Consider the following 20,218-nt stretch of genomic DNA (forward strand, 5'->3'; position numbering starts at 1 on the left):
TGGGAAATAATTCCATGCCTTTTTCAGAGCTCTGCCGGCACATTTTAAGAATGATGTGGTTTGCAGTAGCGCTAATTAGCGCCAATAATAGCTTGACTGTCTTGCATTGTGTTTAGCCTTGGAATTCTTGACTGTTTTGCATGTGTGTGTCTCTCTCTCTGTGTGTGTGTGTGATGTACATTTGTTCAGAGTGACCATTTGGCCTGAGAAACTGAAACTTGGCTGAAAATTGATCCAGCTGAACTTTACAACAGAGTTGCTGGGAAGCTGGTTGTAATTCTTAGTTTGTGCTTTTTATTACTGGGGCCTAATTCATGCTGTTTTGAGAATTATAAGGTCTAAGATATAAAATAAATGTTCAGACAAACTCATACATAAATATATAAACCACATGTCTGAAAAGAGTACAGGAAAACAGTCCTAAAGCTCTTTCAGTGACCTCAAATATTCCTCTGCAGTTTGGATGGAAATGGGAAAAGCCTCCCCAATGTCTCTGTGCTCACAAATCCTGCCTTAAGGGCACATTTGTATATGAATAGGGTGAGCCTGTGACCTGGAATTACGTATTTATAATCACAAAAGAATGGCTAGGCTCTCCAGGTAAACCCATTAACAGCCAGGTAAACCTATCAACAGGTTTCCTGCCAGACTGCTTCCTCTGCTGTAGACCGCCCCTGCTGTGATGTATGTATGATGTATTGAGGGGTGGTCTTGAGCTACAGGGTGGCAATTTCAAAAGTCTATATAAGGGCTTGCACACCACTGTTCTGGGTTCCTCCTCCCTTCTGCGTGGGGTGTGTGTGTGTGAGAGAGAGAGAGAGAGAGAGAGAGAGCACCCTGTTGCAACCGTTTAATAAAGATCATGCTTACTGGATGTCAGGGAACTGCCATCAGAGGCAAAAGGAGAGGTAAGACGCTCCAATGATGCAGGGGAGGGAACTAGCAAGGAGAGAGAGAGAGCTTCCGCTGGGGAAGGAAATCCAGGGGACACCAGGGAGAAAGGGGAGGCTGAGAGTACTGCGGAGGGGAGGCTCCGAGACTCTTCTAGTGAAATCAGCGGAGAGAGCACAGGACCTCCGCTTGGCACGCCCACGCTGCGCAGAAGGCTTCCGCGCAGAGAATCTAGGAGGAGACTTGGCGTCAAAGAATTTCTATGTTGGAGGAAGTTTAGGAGATGCCCACTCACGGATTCTGCCAGTGACTAAGACAGTCGCGTTGTAAGGGCTGTCAAACCAGGGAAAGGTTTAGCTATACGACCAGCTTGGAGCAGTTTGCAGTTTACGCACAAGCAACCCCAATTCCCATTACACTAGCTGTTTTGCTTCTCAATATTCTCTGGTTGGCCTCTATTATTTTCTCCTACCAATAGAGAACCTACGTACAGGTTCTTGGGTACCCCATAAGGGAAAAGGAACAGTTTTTTCTTATAACAATGCTTACTGCTGTCTCCCTGCAAAGTACAGGCTGAAAAGCAGCATCAAGGCTTAGGAATGTGCTCTCTCTTCTCTCTTCACATTGACTTTAACCATTATTGGTGGAACATTTGCATTGCATTGATTCTTGGTCGCTCAGATGCTCAGCTCTAAATACAGTGGTATCTCTGGATGTGAACGGGATCCATTCCGGAGCCCCGTTCACATCCTGAAGAGAACGCAACTTGCGTCTGTGTGTGTGTGTGTCACTATTCGCTGCTTCTGCGCATGCACGTGACGTCATTTTGAGCGTTTGCGCATACGTGAGTGGCAAAACCTGGAAGTAACACATTCCATTACTTCCGGGTCGCCGTGGAGCGCAACCTGAAAACACTCAACCTGAAGCAACTTTAGCCCGAGGTATGACTGTACTTGCAAGGTCCAGTCTTCTACAGCTTAGGAGGTAGTAAGTGCCTGGAGCAGAAGAAACATTTGGTAGAATAGGGCTGCCATTTATTGGAAATTATTGCTGACTGATCATATAAGGTCTATCCAGAATTGTCGGCATCTTTCTGTCTTGGAAGACAATGAAGGAGTGTGCCTTAATAAACACTATTATAAATACAGATGTTAAGATTACAATATGCTATCTCAGTGAGGCCTTGAGGAAATCTTGTTGTGTTTCAGGACATCCCTAATTCTGACATGCTTCCAAAGCATAACTATGTGGGCCCTACAGATCCTTCAATACGTTTTAAGTACCAAATAAGGTGAAGCAAATATTGAAAGCTCACAAAAAAAGAAAAAGATTTTTTCCTGAGTTCAAAGTGAGTGCTTTTGACTTCTCTGAGAGCCAGTGTGGTGTAGTGGTTAAGAGCAGTAGAATTGTAATCTGGTGAACCGGGTTCGCGTCTCCGCTCCTCCACATGCAGCTGCTGGGTGACCTTGGGCTAGTCACACTTCTCTGAAGTCTCTCAGCCTCACTCACCTCACAGAGTGTTTGTTGTGGGAGAGGAAGGGAAAGGAGAATGTTAGCCGCTTTGAGACTCCTTCAGGTAGTGATAAAGCGGGATATCAAATCCAAACTCTTCTTCTCTTGCTGCTTTTGATTTTGGGATGCATCAAATCCCAAACAACATAAGGGATAATCTGTCAAAAACGGTAGCATGTTACCTAACAAATGCTCTCAGATACAAAATATTGTCACATGCAACCCATCATGCAGAGGATGTCAAATACAGACATTAAAGATTCATCAAGATATGTGTGAGAGGTTTTCTTGAGGTATGTTTTATTTGTTCTATTGCAGCAGGGTCCTGTCTCCTCACTGGCCAGAGCCACGATATGATGCAACTGGGGCCCAGAAAGTTACTGTGTCAGCACCACAAACCAGATAACGAAAAGAAAAAGACATTCGGGTAAATAAACATTTACTGATCTATTTGTTGTGGGTGGATCTCTTTTAAGCATAATGCTGGTTAAGTCTGCTCGATGTTGTGCTACTATTGCCCATTTAGGTCTCTTTCTCCTGCTTCTGCCCTACTGTCCCCCATTGCATTATTTGTGTTCTGGATTATATTTCCCTAGATGGCTTTTTGTGTCTTCCGCCCTCTCTCTTTAAATTGAATCTCATGTTGCTGTCTTCTGCCTATTAATATTTTTTGGTTCTCTTTGTGTTTCTGCCTACTGAATGGATGGTCACAACTCCTCCTAATTTATTATCCTCTACAAATTTCATTAATGTAGTAAATTATTAGGAAGATATTAAATAAAAAAACAGACCTCATTACAGTATCCTGGTAACTACCTCAACCTGTGTTATTGAATTTTTTGCCACCAGGGTACAATAACAGACCTGCAGTTTAAAACAAGCAGAGCACAAAGTGAATTCCCCATATTTTGCTTTCCTTCTTTCACAGCAGTGAAATTATCCAGTGGAGATTTGGTACTGGAGGGTACACTGTATCCATATCTTTCTATCACCTACCTATGAACTGTATCTCTAATATTGTATCTCTAGTATCATATATATTTTCCATTCACTCTGATTACCAGTAATGTTGGATTTGTAATTTCTTGTCAGAAGAACCACCAAAGCTTAATGGTCGAACTTAATATGTCAAAGGTCCCTAGTTCATCTCCAGATAGCACATCTTGGGTACCAAGTCTTGGAAAGACCTCTATCTTCTTTAGCGGCTGCTAGTCAGAGAACAGTATTAGACTAGGATGGACCAATGGTCTTGATGATATAAGGTGAACCATTGATGCATTTCTTAGTGCAGATAGTATTGATCTGATGTGTAGAGATCTTTCCTATTCTACTTAATTCAAGAGGGTCCAAGAAGCTCCTGGAAACTTCTCTGTGTGAAAGAAGCAAGCAGAAGGTTTATGATGTTTGGGTTATTCCTTCAGAGAAGCTGAGTACAGCTGGCTTAAACTGGTTCTGTTAATCTCTTTCTGTCAAGGTCATGCTGAGTATAATAGTAGGGCCAGAAGGAGCATGAGTTCCTCACTTTCTCTTTCTATCTCTTTTCCGTCTGGTGTGCTGTTCTGTATGCTATAGTGTTAAGTTTTTGACTTATTATAAGTTATTGTAAGTTTTAAGTTAAGTCTGCTGCAACTGGATTTCTTATGGACAGTGCCAGTCCTGAATGTATTGGATTTGTGACCATGATGCTCACTTGCCTTCAGTAGCAGTAAAGCTCTGCTAGATGAAATATAATTGCCTGTAGTCTATTTTTTGGGAATCTTGCAACGTGTTTAAGTTTTTACTCTGCTAACTATACATTGGAATCTGCTCTGGATCAATACTAAGTAGACTTTCACTGGCAATGTGAGGGGAAGTGAGAGGTACACAGATGGTTCAGTCAAACAAGATGAAAGGCCTTTGAGTAGCTTCTCCATGGAAACCAATGGCATTGCACAGAGATAGGCTGATGGTTGTATGGCCATGTACCAAGACATAATTTACCAGACTATCTAGTCAGTCACCATTATTGCCCTGCTAAGTGAGGCAATATGGTTCTGCATCTGGTCCCAATCCAAGGAAGCAGAGGTGCAGTAAGATTTTTTCATCACTAAACAGGATCATTACTGATGATCAGCTCACTGAAGGCATCAACGTATCAATGCCATGCATGTGGGTTATTATTATTGCATTATTTGCTGCATTTGTATCCCACTTTGAGCACACCCTACCAGCTGTCCACAGAGATATTGCTTGTGTGTTCCAGATGCAATGACTTCTAGCAGTGCGATTCTCCTTGAAAAAGAGGTGCTGGAACTCACCATGAACACCTCCTTCATTCCCTTAGAATGGCAGTGGTGCCCACCTGAGAGGTGACGGAACTGAGTTCCAACAAGTTCTGGCTGAAAAAAAAGCCCTCGTCTCTTGGAAGTTATCACATGGTAAGTTGTCATCTCTGCTTCTTCTGTTGCCTGGAGATATTGCATGCTAAAGCCTCTCTTTTGTGACTTCTCTATGACTTGCTATGTCATAACTAACATGGTTTAGAAACAAAAATGGAATTAATTAATAACAACATAATTTTTAGTGGTGTGGCAGTAATATTGCTGCATGGCTTTCAAATTTGGGTCCTCTTTAGGATCAACAATTGTCCTGAAGAAGTTGTCACAAGGAAGCTATGTTTGGAATGTGTTGTTATCAGCCTAATTGTGGCAGCTAATTTGCATAGTATAATCCCATGTGCTGAAGCAGTGGAATAATGCAGCAATGGCATCTTAGGGCATGGATTGTCAGTTCCATTCAGAAATTGAGGGAAATTTTTCCCAGTGTGTTTTGACAGCATCTTTGACAAGGGTAGTTATTTATGTTATTCCTTCCTTTTTAAAAATAAAAATAAAGGAGGGGGGAGATACATACTACAGTAATTTCAAACATATATTTTTGAGATTTCCTCAGTCTGTAGCTTTTCGTTGTGCAGGTTCCATGATAGACTGAACTGAATATTTCCCCTCTTAATAAAGACAGAGTTGAATGCGTTAGGAACTTTCCACTTCTTGCAGCTGACTTTTGCGTATGTGCATTAGAGCTATTTTTATCTCCCTCTTTTTAATCTCTTTTTCCTTTGTGCTGGATCCCTTTCTGGTGAAGTGCTCAAGGTTACAGAGTTGAGAGGGAAAATCTCATCCAGTATTTATCAGAAGAGAATTTTTTTGAATGTGGTCCCCCCCCCCTTCAACTATTTCCCTGGAGAATATTTGGCAAGGTGGTCTCCCTGCTCTTGCCATCCACGAGAAGCTGAGAGCTTTTTACCAACCTCCCACGTTGCATCATTCTGTTTTATTCCACACCCCTCTCCCCACATGTGTTCACATGCCTGCAACATGCCGTGCCTAGATTTAGGGAGTTGCTTCTCTCTGCTGGCAACTCTGTTAGGGGAGTGTTTTCTGCTCCTCCTCCTCCAGTCCACTTTCTTTTCCAGCCCTCCCTTCTTTTCCTTGGCTCAGTTTAAACCTCTAATACACTTGCCCCCTATTGCTGGCAGTTTTGCCCTTGGCTGGGGCTGGCGGTCTGGCTCCCATCCCTGATGAAGAGACATGATGGTTCCTGATGGTTCCTGAAAGAAAACAAAGCAGAAAGCTCCTGTAAGCACAACTAACGACAGCTTTCAAGGGCAGCAGGAGTGCTTGGAAATAAGGACGTGCCAGTGCTGATTCCACTTGTAAACAGTTTAAAGGATTGTAGGGCATTTGGGCACCACCAGCAGAGCAATTAGATATGACAGTGGGAAAAAAATAATGAATAAAAAGTTATTTTACAGCAAACAAACAAAAACATGCATGGGGAGGGCTTTGGGGGGGGGACCCAATAAACCCTCTGGGGGTTGGGTGTACCCTCTTGGCCATTAGTTGGCCAGTGTGGTCTACATCTTTGATCAGCTTTCTTTAACCAGAATTTTGGACCGAGATTCTGGCGCCCTGAGTCTGGGTTAAGCCTCCTGTGCTGTATTTATATGGATCTGTTAAATCTGTCACCTAAAAATGAGATGAAGCTGAAGGATGTTCTTTGGATTTTAGTGCATGTTCTTTTTATGGTAATTGAAGAACAAAAGTTCAATACACTGGTAAAGCTTTTACTGGACTGATCTAGTGGTTGAACAGTCCTCCATGGGGGAAAAATATATCTGAATGTAGAAGGCTAGTGTGACCTAGGAGGTGGATTCAATCTCACCTTCTCCCTGCCATCTTTCCATCTATCTAAATTTTCATGAAAGAGCATCCCCTCAGGAATACCTGAACCTGTACAGCCTCAGAAAAGCTTTACCAGTTGGTTCTGGTCTTCAGTCAGGAAGGTTTATGCTGGGCCAGTCCTACCTTGAGGCAGAGTGCGGTAGCTGCCTCGGATGGCAAATTCTGAGGGGTGGAAAGTGGCCAGAAAGGTGTGGCATGTGGTTTGCCCTGTAGCCCCTAAGCTAGCTTTCTGCCCCAGGATGGCTGGCATGCCAGTGAGGCAACCTGAGATGATTAGCCTTGGGTGGCATGAATCTCCCACTCCACCAGGTCATGGGTCTGGTTCAGGAAAGGGGAAGCATTGGTCTCATCTCTGACACCAAGAGGGCTTGGGCCGGCCCTGGGTATACGGGATAAATTTGCAGCAAGCATCCCGATTTTGCTGAGAAACAATCACAATGCAAGCGTATGGCAACACTGCTGAAATAAAACCGCTAAGCTGGGCTGGGGGGTTGATCTGTTTACTTGTGTGCAAAGAGCCAGATCCCAGTAGCCAAAAGAAATTGGATGAGCCTTTAAGCCTTTTCTGTTGACTGCATTCTATTTATATTATTTTTTAATGAGAATATCATCTGTAGAGTTAAAAAGAGCCTATCCTTGGAGGAGCTGGAGGAATCTTCATGTAGGGATATTGATTTTTGTGAGACGGAGATATTAAGCAGAGATTTTAAAGAAGCTCAGGTGTTTTTGTTTTTGAGCAAACATAGATTGCGGTTTGTCACTAATTTCATGGTTGACTTCAGGGTTTTAAATTTTTTATCTCAGATGTGATAGAGCATATAAAATGTTTGCTTCCATCCCCCTGCTTCCTCCTTTGCTTGGTGTGGTTTTTTTCAAGGAAATCTACAGACTGAAGTCTGAATTACAGCCTTTATTTATTCTTTTAGAAAAAGAAAAATGTATCAACCACTTGTTTAAAAACCATATTTTCTTTTTCTTTGGTGATCACTCATAGCCGAGTAAGATGGTCTTCCATGAACACTGTCTTAACTGTGAGTCTATAAGTGACTGTGGAGGTCAATTCTGGATCCACATGTCCTTCCACAGTAAGTTTCCAGGTGGGAGCTGATCACGGTGAGGGTTTGCCAAACGTGCCTTCCTCTTAGCACATTTCTCTCTTTTGTCCTGAGTTTGAGCATCTTCAAAGTCCAGGACACCTTTGCTAAAAGCTGTTCTCCAATTGGAGCACTCACAGGCCAGTGTTTCCCAGTTGTCAGTGTTCATACTACATTTTTAAAGATTTGTCTTGAGAGAGTCTTTAAACCTCTTTTGTTGACCATCAGCATTATGCTTTCCATTTTAAGTTCCTTTGGAAGAAAATAATCAGGCATCTGAACAACATGACCAGTTCATTGAAGTTGACGTTGAAAAATCATTGATTCAACACTGGTAATATTTGCTTCTTCCACAACGCAGAGTACTAACTACTATACGATTACAGATTCTTCCAGTACACTGGAATTAGTTTGCCTGTTTTACTAATGTTGTTTTTTGTTTGTGTGTTTTTTTGAAACACTGTTGATGGAATCTTTTGAGGAGTTTGGGATGGCGTTTATAAGTGGTCCATGTTTCACAAGCAGTAGTAAGGTTGGTAGTACAATAGCTTTGTAAACAAGCATTTTGGTTTCCCTGTGAATGTCCTGGTCCTCAAACACTCTGCACTTCAGTTGGAAGAAAGCTGCACTTGCAGAGCTCAGGCGATGCTGAATTTCGGCATCAGTGTTGGCCCTTGTGGAAAGATAACTGCCCAAGTAGGAGAAATGATTGACACTTTCCAACGTTACACCATTGAGTTGGGTTTGCCCAAGCTCCTAATGCTATGCCTCAGTTTTGAGTTATACCTGCATGAGGTTGCTGTGTTAATAGCAAAAATGCATTATAAGGTGAGCCACATGTAAGCACAGATATATTAGGATTGAGTGTAGGAATACCTCAGTTTTCCTGTTCTCCTATATGTGGGGTATATATTGGAAGAGTGAAGAGACTTCCTAGTTTGAAATAAAGGGGAAGTGCCAATTATATGTGCAATTTTGAATAAGGTAGCATATTCTAATAATTGCCATGGGGATCTACCGTATTTTTCGATCTATCTATAAGGCGCATCAGACCATAAGACGCACCTAGTTTTTGGAGGAGGAAAATAAGAAAAAATAATATTCTGAATCTCAGAAGCCAGAACAGCAAGAGGGGTCTCTGTGCAGCGATCCCTCTTGCTGTTCTGGCTTCTGGGATAGCTGCGCAGCCTTTATTCGCTCCATAAGACACACACACATTTCCCCTTACTTTTTGGGAGGGAAAAAGTGAGACTTATAGTGCAAAAAATACAGTAATTGCAGTCTTGCTAATTCAAAATGTTGTGCACAGTCTAAAAGTAAGGGACGCTCATCTGATGACCTCCGATTCTCCTAGCTCTAGGCATTCTTCCTTCTCTCTCGCAAGCAGCATGGCCACAGTCCCATACTGAAAGAGGCAAAGGCAGGGGAAGACCACAGGGGCTACGAAAAGGCTGCCCCTGCTCCAGATGGCATGCTGCAGTAGTGATGAAGCTGGCACAGCACCATAGTTTGTTGCAGCCTCGGGTTGAAGAAGCGGATGATGGAAAGGATCCAGGTGGTGGAGCAAAGGCAGCTGTGAGAAAGTGCCAGCAAGTGGCCCAAGATGCAAACCGACTTCAGCAAGATGGAGCAGGCTTTTAGAGGAAATCTCTCTGGAACAGCAAACACAGAGAGCTTAATTGCTTTTAGAAATGCTCCAACAGGAAACGACTCTCTTCGGCAGAATGTAGGAAAGGAGGCACTGACACTTGGAGCCATAAGGGGTTGTTTATAATAGAATGCATTGGGACTTATCTTGAGAGCAAACCTAAATAACTTTTAATGTGCCATCCCCCCAAATGCAGGACCCAGCCCTAGACAAAGGAGAGGTGGTTGCAGTACTTAGATAAGCAGATGGTGTCAACTGAGTGGCAGCTGTTCAGCCTACCTGCCATGCCAGAAAACTGGTTACAAATAGGTTGGTAGGTATTGACAATATACATAAGGAAGAGGTAAAGAGTGGCATAGATGGGGGGACCCACAGGGGTGGTTACCCCATGTGCAAAATGATTAGGGGCACAAAATTTCAACACCCAAATCTGCCTCCATATACCTGTGTGCTTCCTTTGCTGGGCTCCATTGAAAACAGCTTCTCCATGCAAACCAGGAGGTGACCTCTCCAGACAACAGAACGACTCTTTTGTCTGTGGCTGTGATCTCCTGGGTGACGCAGATGCTGTTAGGCAGTTGAATGTGCATGCGTACTCCATCCGTTTCCCTCCCATCCAGCCCTCCACACAGCCCTGGGCACTGGCAACCCATGCTACACCACTGGAGGCAAAGTAACCTGAATAGCTTCTCAGTGGGTGGCAGGGTGATGATGGGATTTCCCCTCCCTGCAATATTCAGAAAAGGTGCTGCACCAAAAAGAGGAAAAAAATCAGAACTGTCAAAATACATTTACTGTAATGCTTATTTTACTTTGCTGCTTTGCATCAGAGCGGTGTGTTTTGAGCTTTCAAATGGCCTTTCAAAATTCTCCACTGTAATTGTGAGCAGATGAATTGGAGGAGACCGTCTTGCCAAATTTCTCCAGTGAGAGAGTAAATTCTCCAGCAATTTCTTGGGGTGGAGCTCACCATTTGCAGGGACAGTAGCACAGGTTCTTTGGTTTCCCCTATGGCTTTTTATATTTTTGCCACTGCAAGTAACAACAGCAACCATCACAATGTTCTGGATGTAAATCAGAGAAAACTCTGCAAAGTGCCATTCCCATCCACCTCTAGAGGACTTAGTCCAGCACTCCTAGTTCAGCATTCCAGCCACTACACCGTTCTGGCTTTCCCTGGATGCATTCCAGGCAGGAAGAAGCATTTGGGTGGGGCGTGGAGCAAGGCCAGTGAGGGATGTAGCCTGGGGAGGATCCTGAGGGCCTGGTTTAAAAGCATGGGGGGCCACATTCCACTCTGTTTTTAGCCCGTTACCTAAAATGGTTGTTGTGGTGGTAAAATGGGCTAACTTCCCCTTAGCTCATGGAGGAAGGGTGAGAAGAATAAATAACATTTAGTGAAGAGGTTTCTTGTTGACATAAATGGCTCTTAGGATATTCCAGGCACTGAATTGATGTTGCTTTGGAATGTCTGTTGTGTTTGTTCATTGTTTCTGTCTGAGCATCCTTTACATTTGAAATGTATAAGAATCTTATGACAGAAGGCAGTATTAAGTCCCTGGTGTGCTCTGTTCTGTAAAAGGCTCTCTCTTGAATGTCTTACAATTCACACAAAAATGGGGAACAGGAAAACACTGTAGTTTTAAGTATGGAATGATATTTGGAATTTTGACCAATATCTGTAATGCTAGATTTGCCCCAAGGGGAGAAAAGTCCAACCATTCATATATCAGGCAAAGGGAAATTGAGGAGGAAGCAAAGAAACACTGTCAAACCTTTTGATGGCACAAAGCTTTCTCTCCCTTCGTATATTCTTTTTTTGTTTTCAGCTTTTGAAGTACCATGTTTCTGTGTCCTCTTTCTCTACCAGCTGAGGTTAGGGTCACAGCCAGCAACAGTGTGAGGTCATCCTCACTCCAGAATGAGTATTGAGCCACTGAAGGAGAATTTGACAATTTCTGACCCACTTTAATCTCTTTCTCTGTTCTCACCGGCGACAAGGAAGAGTGGGAACAGCAGTCTCGCTAGGTGTTTCAGAGCTGTTTGACAAAATGGTTGCTATTTAGTTTGGTCACCTTGACTTTTCTAAAAAATATATATTTGTTAATGTGTTTATTTATTGCAGGTAAATATAATGTTCTTCAGGGGTAACTTTCAAACTCTATTTTTGTAAATTTTTATGCAGCAGTTAAAGTATGCAAGAGAAGTATGTTGCCAAATTGTACAAAAAAAATTAAATACATACAGTAATAGTTCCACTATCCAAACTCATAAAGGTGCAAGTCCAGTTTAGTTATAAATCCCAGCAGCTTTATCACAAACTCTTGCAGTACTTTGTCATAATTTCATGTAACAGGGAACTTAATGGCCCCATGCCACCCAATAGGGGAGTGAGATTGAGCCACCCATTGTCACTGCCCCACATCAGGATTCCTCAGAGAATCCTGCCTTTGAAGAAATCCTATGGTGCGCAAACATGTTTGCTCAGCTTGGTAGGTTTAGACTGCACTAATGGTTTCCTGCATTTCTTATCTCAGCCCAAGTGATGTACCCCATTAGGCTCCATAGTGGAGATCAACTGAACTGAGAAGTGCAAAGCATAGATCATGGAGAAAGCAGTTTCTCAATTACCTGCTGCTTAGACACATGACAAAGTGAGGGAAGGGGTGTAGGGAGAGGAGGGGCAAAGGAAGAAATTTATTCTCCCCCAGTGATTTGATGGTCCCTTTTAATTTGTCACATTTGTACCCCACCCTTCAGTGAACTCTGGGCAATGTAGATAAGGTCTCCCATATATCTCCCCATTTGGAAAATGAAGGGAGGGAAGAACCTGCTAGTTTTGGTTGCCTCAGTTTCTCACCTTTCCAATCTCAAATTCAGTTCTCTGCATTTCTACTGCAATCTACATTTTTTTTTAAATCCTCATGAAAATTCATCAGCATTTCAAAATGAATTTATCCCAATAGACACATTTTTGTATGCAGATGTAGTTTTTGATTCGTGGACATTTGTGAAAGCAATCTTTCAGAATAAGATGTGTTTCACTAGTATGTTATTTTTTATTGCAGCCTTTCCCCTAATATATGCATTTTTGCAAACATTGTTTGGTTGGAGGATTGCATCACAAAATGTGGATAACTTCGAATTTCAAAGGATGGCTGTGTTTTGGTTCTCATATTGTTTTGGAAAGTGGGAATTTGATACATTTGCCTTTAAATGTGAACAGAATGTCCTTTCACGATGAAGAAAGAAAGTATGGAAGCTCTTAGCATAAGCCACTATCAAGGTGAGCCCTGTGTTTACTGTGAACCTTAAAAGCTGTAGGAAACTGAAGGTAATAATCTGATCTTAAGGAGCTTCATAACTCCACCATATTAAATTGTGCAATGCAACAAGAAGTGGCACTTTGACCTTTTGAGCGGCTAGTACATACTAGTATTATTAGTTAATGCTGACATGGCTTTTCTGTATCATATACCTTTAAATGTCAAGAGTACCGAGATGAAAGTGAAGTGACCTATTGAGCAAAGATTAGGGAAGGGTTTCCAAAAGGCAGAGCCTGTTTTATTTCATGAATGTCCTGAATATTGGTTGCAAGACTCATTTTCTTTCCAAACATTGAATGCATCTGAACATTGAGGATTGTCACTGCAATTCAGTTTTGCACTTGCTAATGTCCTGATTGAGAAGTTCTAACATCCTGCATGTGGCACGCTCCCATGAACACCAGAACCCATGTCCCAGCAGCAATATTTGTTGCCTGTGAGGAATTGGTTGACACATTCACCGTCTACCAGAATTTGTGGTGTTTATGCCTGAGTTTATGCTATATTTTTGAGCAATGAATCCTGTTTTCATTAACAGGCAGGGCAGGGCAGGGAAAAGAGAATTTGGATCAATCTCTGGAAAACTCTTCCTAACAGTTCTGCCATCTTTGCCATATGTGTCTTGCTACAGCCTTGGATTTCTCTTTGATCACTTTGCAAGGGAGAAAACAGCAAAGACCTGATGAAGAGAGCACAGCAGAGGTTATATTTTTCTGAGAATCCTCCAGAAAAATAATCTCTCAAAGGACCTGTTGATGGCATTTTACCATTGTACTGTTGAGAGTGTATTAACTCTGTGTGTGTGGTTTGGGAGCTGCACGGTCAGGGGAAAAACAATGTTGTCCAGGGTAATAAAGATTGCAGAGAGAATAATTGGGTGCACTCTTCCCACCTTGGATCAAATCTATGCTTCCAGGTGCCATAAGAAAGCTGCAGAGATAGTGCAGGATAGTGCGCACCCTGGAAATGATCTCTTTCAGCTTCTGCCTTCTGGAAGAAGGTACAGGGTTATAAAGACTAGGGCTAGCCACCTGAGAAACAGTTTCTATTCAAATGTGATTTTGGTTTTAAACGCAGTGTAAGGTAGTCTCTATGGGAGTATATTGTATTTAATTATGGGGTATCAAAGTTTTTAGGGGGCTAACCAGGCTGGGATAGCTGGGATAGCAGGCTTGTTGCTTTCTGAATGCCTGATGTAGATTTTCAATTTCGTTGTTCTGTATAGAACAATGACTATAAAGATTATCGTATCGTAGTGAGTGTTTGGTCCTTTCAGCTCTCTTTTATCTAAGTGGGGGGAAACAACTTTATGCCACAAACTATTCTGTTAATTTAATGGATACACCAGCTGCCTAAGAAAAGCCATTATAATTCTTTACTTGTGTTAAGGAGATGGCAAGAGTAGGAGGTAGAGTGGAGCAAACCATTATAGGCGGATGCATTCTTCTGGTTTGTAGCTTTTGTTGCTACAGAGCATGCAACATTGGGCAGAATTGTCCTAAAGAACTCAAGCGTTGCATAATGGAAGCTGCGCCTGCATTTCTGTTTGCATTCATAATAACTTGTTATCTTGTGGAATAGGAAAGTTAAACAGGATTGTTTGGCTTAAGAGAGTTACATGTTTAAAAACCAGAGCTCCTTGTTTGCTGTCAAGGTGTAAATGGGCTTTTTATCAGGGTTACAAGCTGCCCTCAACAGTGCTCTGCAAGTAAATGCTTTAGGGGGAAAGCCAGTTAATTATATTTATGAGAAATCCAAATCAGCTTTCTAACATTTGGATTCTCTAACCCTTAATAAAATATCCACCCTGGCCAACTGGCAGTGTTTTATCACCGGGCTCTAAGATGTCTGGGAGTTCATAAAGACTCTATCAACTGTAATTCAAAAAAGCTCAAAAGATGTGATTTATTACCATGTTGCAACACAAATTCCTTTGTGATATGAAAATTCCTTGTCCTATAGAAGGTCATAATTTAATTATCATTCTCTTATTCACATTCCTAATAATTAAATATTGTACTTTCCTCTTCAAATATGCATATTGCTTTTGGGGGAGGTATCGCATTGTGAACAGAATTGGTGTGTGCAGTTAAGAGAATGCAGCAAGCTTTGTCAAAAGACAAGTCTGAAGGAAATGAGTCTGGTGGAATGGTGGACATCCACTATGAACTGAGCTAACAACTTAAGGTCCTATGGTTCAGATTAATTTCTTGCAGATACATATATTGTGTTGATGAAAATGCAATAGCAGTTTTTCCAAAAGCCCTCAGCTCCTGGTTATTCAAACAAGGATGTGAGAGAGCTTGAGAAAAATGAGGCCAAAATCTCTTCCAGCTTAAAGGTATTGACTCCCTAATTCTCTCTCTAGCCTCATTAAACTGAGGCAGGTGACTTTGTCACAAGCAAGAACTCATATAAAAGGCAGAATAGTTTGCAGTGACTTTACAAAGCAATAAAAATGCATTCCAGGTACATGCAGAATGTTTGCTGCTGTTTTCATTAGTGGAGCTTGCCTTTCCCTTGGTGGGCACCCTTTCCCCCGTGCAGCTGCTGTCTCTTTCTTCCGTCTCTGCAGCGTCTCCACTCAGGCACAGGGTGGGGGGTTCCCCCTAGAAATGGTAGGGTGCACGCTTGGAGCCACCGACGCCAACTGAGCTGTTCGCTTTGCAGTGATGCTTCGGACCTTCATCCTTGTCCTCGGAGAACGCGGATTCCCGGGTCAACTGCTTGGAAGGCAGCTATGCTAACCACTATACCACCAACGATCTATAGCTTGCAGTATATGTAATCAAAACCAAAACATGGCCTGTTTGCATGTTTACAATATAAAAATACATGGTAAGAAATGGAAGCATATTGGAGATTCAATGCGGAGAAGGGTTTAAAGCAAAAAGTTCTCAAAGTGGTACTCAGATGGATAATTAAGAGTGTTCCTTTGGTACATTTATGCATTTATAAGAAAATGGATAAACCAATGAATTGCTACCCAAGTGCTGAACAAAAATCTACAGAAATATATAACTACACTAAAAAACATTTTTAGGACAACAAATAAAAAGCTCCTTCATTATATATATAGTGTCAGCTGCGGGCAATTCCGTAAGCTATTTGTGAAGTTCGGCGTATTGAGACAAAAGTTTTTAACCAAAACCTTTATGTCATGTCAATTGTGATGGTTGATTATTATTAATTTGTTGCCATGTATCATTGTGGTCTCAAGGTGACTTACGAGGAACACAAAGTAAAATATTTTCAAAGTGACAAACTGCAATGAAAAGATAAAAGTGATCATACACTCTCAATAGTTGAACCCTCCCTGTCCATCCCGCTCCATTACCACTGAGTATTCTCAGGACATTGCAACTATTTAATCCATTTATTAAGGCGATTACCCCGAGGTCAGTAATGGATAACTTGGAAATGGAGGCTATTTTCCAGGAAACTTCACATAGTAGGTATTTGGGCCAGCTTTGCATACTACAGCAATAATACCTCACCGTGCATCTCAGGAGGTCTCATGAACTGTGCATGTTAATAGCAAGTTACGCTATTGTTGCATTAAAAAGAGGCATTTGGTTCATGGTGGCCCATATTTGACTCTGTTTTGTCCCATTATCTGGCTATAATAGAGAGAAGCCAACCTTGTCAAAGTATACATTCAATTACTTGGCTTGCAATGTGTATTGTAAATTGGTTTTACATGTTGTGCTTGTTAGATTTATAGGGCAACCAGGCAATAAAGAATGATGAGCACTGAATATTTTGGGCATAATAGAATTTTATCACAAGCCATCTGATATTTGACAGATAGAAATGGCTGGAAGCTCCTAGTGTCTTTGTGGCTATGGAGCTACAACTGGGATTGAGGACTGAACGCATTATGATGGCCTCTCACCCTGTGCCAACCACAAACCCAACTATCACACTAAGGGAGGGCACCTGTTAGTTTAACTTACAACTTATATTACTGGGATCAAGAGGTTTATTTTCTTTCTCATCCTTACTTTATTTTTGCAATTTTAACCAGTCACTTTAGGGATTTGTTTTTATGCATCCTTTCATAATTTAATGCAACCTGCATTGAGTTCTTATTTAAATATGGTGAGGTACATTTTAAAAATAAATTACATTGCAGGAGATAGGATTTAATAATATTAACAACAGAGCATAGAGGCAGCCAATGTGATGTCTTTGAGAAGTTGCTAGATTCCAGCCTCCATCAGCTCCAGGCAGCATAGTGTATGCCCAGTGATTATGGGAGTCTAAGAACCCTGTATTTTAATTAGCATTTTAAAATAACATTTAGATTAAAAGAACTGGAAAAGGCAGTTTGTTATCTGCTAGACACAGACATTATGTTTACACAAGAAAATTTGACCACACTTCTGCACATAATCAGAAATATAGGCAGTGGTACAATTCAGTTCATAACTGGACAGGACAATGTAGATCATTACAGACCATTGTTATTGTCAGTGTTATATTGTAAGTACGGTAATTTCTTGGTAAATGATCATCTTTATTCACCCCAGATCTGCCTGCACACTGATGACTTCAGTAGTACTCTACTGAGAACTAAATAAAAAAGTTCCTTCCAGTAGCACCTTAAAGACCAACTAAGTTAGTTCTTAACTTACTTAGTTGGTCTTTAAGGTGCTACTGGAAGGAACTTTTTTATTTTGACTATGGCAGACCAACACGGCTACCTATCTGTCTACTGAGAACTGTTCCCCAAGTTATTGATGCTTTCTTCTTCCACAAAGTGGGCTTCCATTCTGTCTAATTCAAAGGGTGTGTTCAGGGCTGTCTTAAGCATATGCAGTGCCAGGGTGCAAAGATTTGCCCAGTGCCCCCCCCCCCAGGTTGCCCAGTCCCAGGCACACAGGAGGGCAGAGCTGGCCAGCCACCTCAGTGTCTCGCTGGCTTGGTCACCCCCAAACTCACGGCACAGAGCCGCCCGCAGCAGAAGAGCCTGCTGTGGTGCTCCGACCAATGGGCAGGCTCTTCCCCTGACTCAACTCTCGGGCCCCAGACTCTTGGCCTGCTGCCCCTGACAGCCCGGTGCCCGGGTGCCCTGCACCCCTAGTGCCTATAGGTAAGACGGCCCTGGGTACATTACACTTCCTTTATCATTTTTTAAGGTGCATAGTTCAGGTTTTTGTTGTGAGGTAGTCAATATTTCATTACCATTAAATATTTCCCCAGCACTCTGCAGCCTTCCTGGTTGTCCTCACTCCCTGATCTAAAAAGGCCCCATAGGAAGATAGGCTCACAATGGCCTTTAATTGAAACATGGGAAGCCAGGGGGACTGGCTAGCAAGCACCAAGATTGGTGAGCTTGCTGATTTTGTTTTTAAGGGAATGTCTTCCTTTCACCTTAAAAAGAACCTCACTTTTCTTGGAAAGACCAGCCATGGACATATTGCAGTTTGCAGGGAGCATGGGGATCTAGGAAGCTTGAAAAATGCATACCACCAAAGATATAGCTTGTATTATTTTATTTATTTTATTTATTTTAATTATTTTAATTCATAAAATTTATACCCCACTTGATTGTAAAAGAAACCCTCAAAGCACTTTACAAAAAACTAAAACAATCAAATCCAGAAAAAATTACAACCATACTTTAAAAAGATACAATGTAGAATGAAAAGACATTCATTTCTCAAGCATCTTAAAAGCAAGATAACTCTTAGAACCGTAACAAAGATCCACTCCAACCTATGGGGACTTCATTGATTTTTTCTTTCCCATTTGATAATTTTTGGTGGATAATTAATTGATACAGGATGGTCAGGGGAGCGGGAAAGAAAGAAATCTTTAGCATAGGACAAAATTTCAATGTGCAGCATGGATGTTCCCTTCTTTCCAACTTTATTTTCTTTTGTTTCTTTTTAATATACATCTTTTGCATAATCCAGGACATGCAGCTGAATTTCCTTGGCTTTTTTTTTTTCTTTGCAGAGAAATGAAAGCGGCAGCATAGTTTATTGATTTGGATCACGTCCCAGCTTTCAGGTTAAATGGGGATACTTTGCTCACAGGCTTCTTTGTGAAGAACTGTTAGTGCTGACAATAATGTCATTGCCTGATTTCTAAGAAATTCTGCCAAAGCAATTATGCTCAGGAATGAAAAATAGCTTATTAGCCAGGCCAAAATGACAGGTTGTAAGTGCTTTATATGGTAATGATGAGAAGTTGGTTCCGCCTTATTGTGCTGGGTGCACTGGTGTAAAGTAGATCTGATCTGAAACAGTCCCTTCAGTTTTGATTCTCATATTTGGGAACATTACCTTCAGATGGGCTCCTTGAAATTTTGTCTATTGTTTTCCAATTCTTGGACTGTAGGGGAAGTATGCAAAGCTCTCAAAAAACTGATCTTATGGCTCTGGGAAGCTGTGCAGCCCAGCACAAGGAACAAAATGGTGAAAGACTCGTGATAGTGAGCGGATTAACTAAACTTGTGTTAAGGATAACTTCAATTTCCTGAAATGGGAATGTTTGCTTATGTGGAATTGCTGTGTATTTTTAGCATGGGTTTTTCCTTTGGCAATAGCTCTCAGTTAGTTCTAGGATCATCACAAAGGGTCTCCTATCATATTAGAGTTATGTCAATCTTATACACGCCATGAGTTACAGAGATACACAGTGTCATAAGTTCAGATTCATATACATCTCTTCACAATCTTGAGGGGTGGGTGGGATCAGGCTGGGGAAGGCTGATATAGGAGCATTCTTCATAACTGTGGTGTCTCGGTGTGTAGAACCAGAGAGACAGCTAGAGAAAAAAGTGCCCCAGAGGGACAATCATATCATCTGAAACATTTATGGTGGTACTCATATGACACTGGTCTCATGACATGGCAGAGCGAGTGCTTGTGTGGATAGCTACCCCTTCAAAGAAAGCCCCAAAGTCACCAGCTTGATGTTCTTCCAGATGTTTCCAGAAAACACAGCTGCTTCTCACATGTTTGTGTTCCTTATTCTTTGGCAAGCAGGCAGCACTTTAAAGACTAGTTATCCCATCAGAAGGAGAGAAGGCACTGAACCGTATGAAAATCATTTCAAGGAAGGGTGCTATTCTATTTGGTGGGTTGTGTAAATTATAGATGAAATTTCCCCTTTAAAAGTAAAGAGTTCTGTCGCAAGGGTGGGGTGGGGAGTAGGCTATAATTTTCCTTCTCACTTTCCCCCTTCCAGCAACTGATGCATTCTGGGAGGGAGGAAGCCCAGGCTACTTGATTTGAGAATACACAGAAAATGGACCTTGTCTTAGACCATTGCAGGAGGGAAAACAAATCAAAGTTTATATCAACCGTATAAATGACTCAGAGTAGAAGGGCTGTTTTTTCCCCTCCTGCTTTTTTGTGGCAGCAATCCTTTTTACACAGAGCGACTCAATTCAAATGATGCTCCAAGGCCAAACAGCAGTTTGGAGTACCAGAAACCAGATTGGGTTCTGTCCTCCCTGTTTCATGCACCTTTCTCTCTCAATTTCATGTTTGAAGTTAAACATAAATCACT

At 41.8% G+C, this 20,218-nt stretch overlaps 1 protein-coding gene across 6 annotated transcripts in view; it reads left to right on the plus strand.

Moving 5' to 3' along the window:
* LOC310706614 (uncharacterized protein) overlaps nucleotides 1-12,280 on the plus strand; it is a 230,758-nt gene extending 218,478 nt beyond the window's left edge. For 4 of the 6 annotated variants that reach the window (XR_014525942.1, XR_014525943.1, XR_014525944.1 and 1 more), the window contains 2 exons: nucleotides 2,722-2,830; nucleotides 4,727-4,820. Coding sequence is in view for 2 of the 6 variants with exons in the window: in XM_083502936.1 (XP_083359062.1) it covers nucleotides 2,722-2,830; nucleotides 4,727-4,748 (131 nt within the window). In the remaining 4 variants the exon portion in view is untranslated. Of the gene's footprint in view, nucleotides 1-2,721; nucleotides 2,831-4,726; nucleotides 4,821-9,074 lie in introns of those variants that run through there. The other 2 variants (XM_083502936.1, XM_083502937.1) reach the window with 2 other exon arrangements.
* The last annotated feature ends 7,938 nt before the right edge of the window (nucleotides 12,281-20,218 follow it).

This window comes from Podarcis liolepis (genome assembly GCF_965112155.1).
Source record: "Podarcis liolepis genome assembly, chromosome: 5".
In the NCBI taxonomy this organism is placed as follows: Eukaryota; Metazoa; Chordata; class Lepidosauria; order Squamata; family Lacertidae; genus Podarcis; species Podarcis liolepis.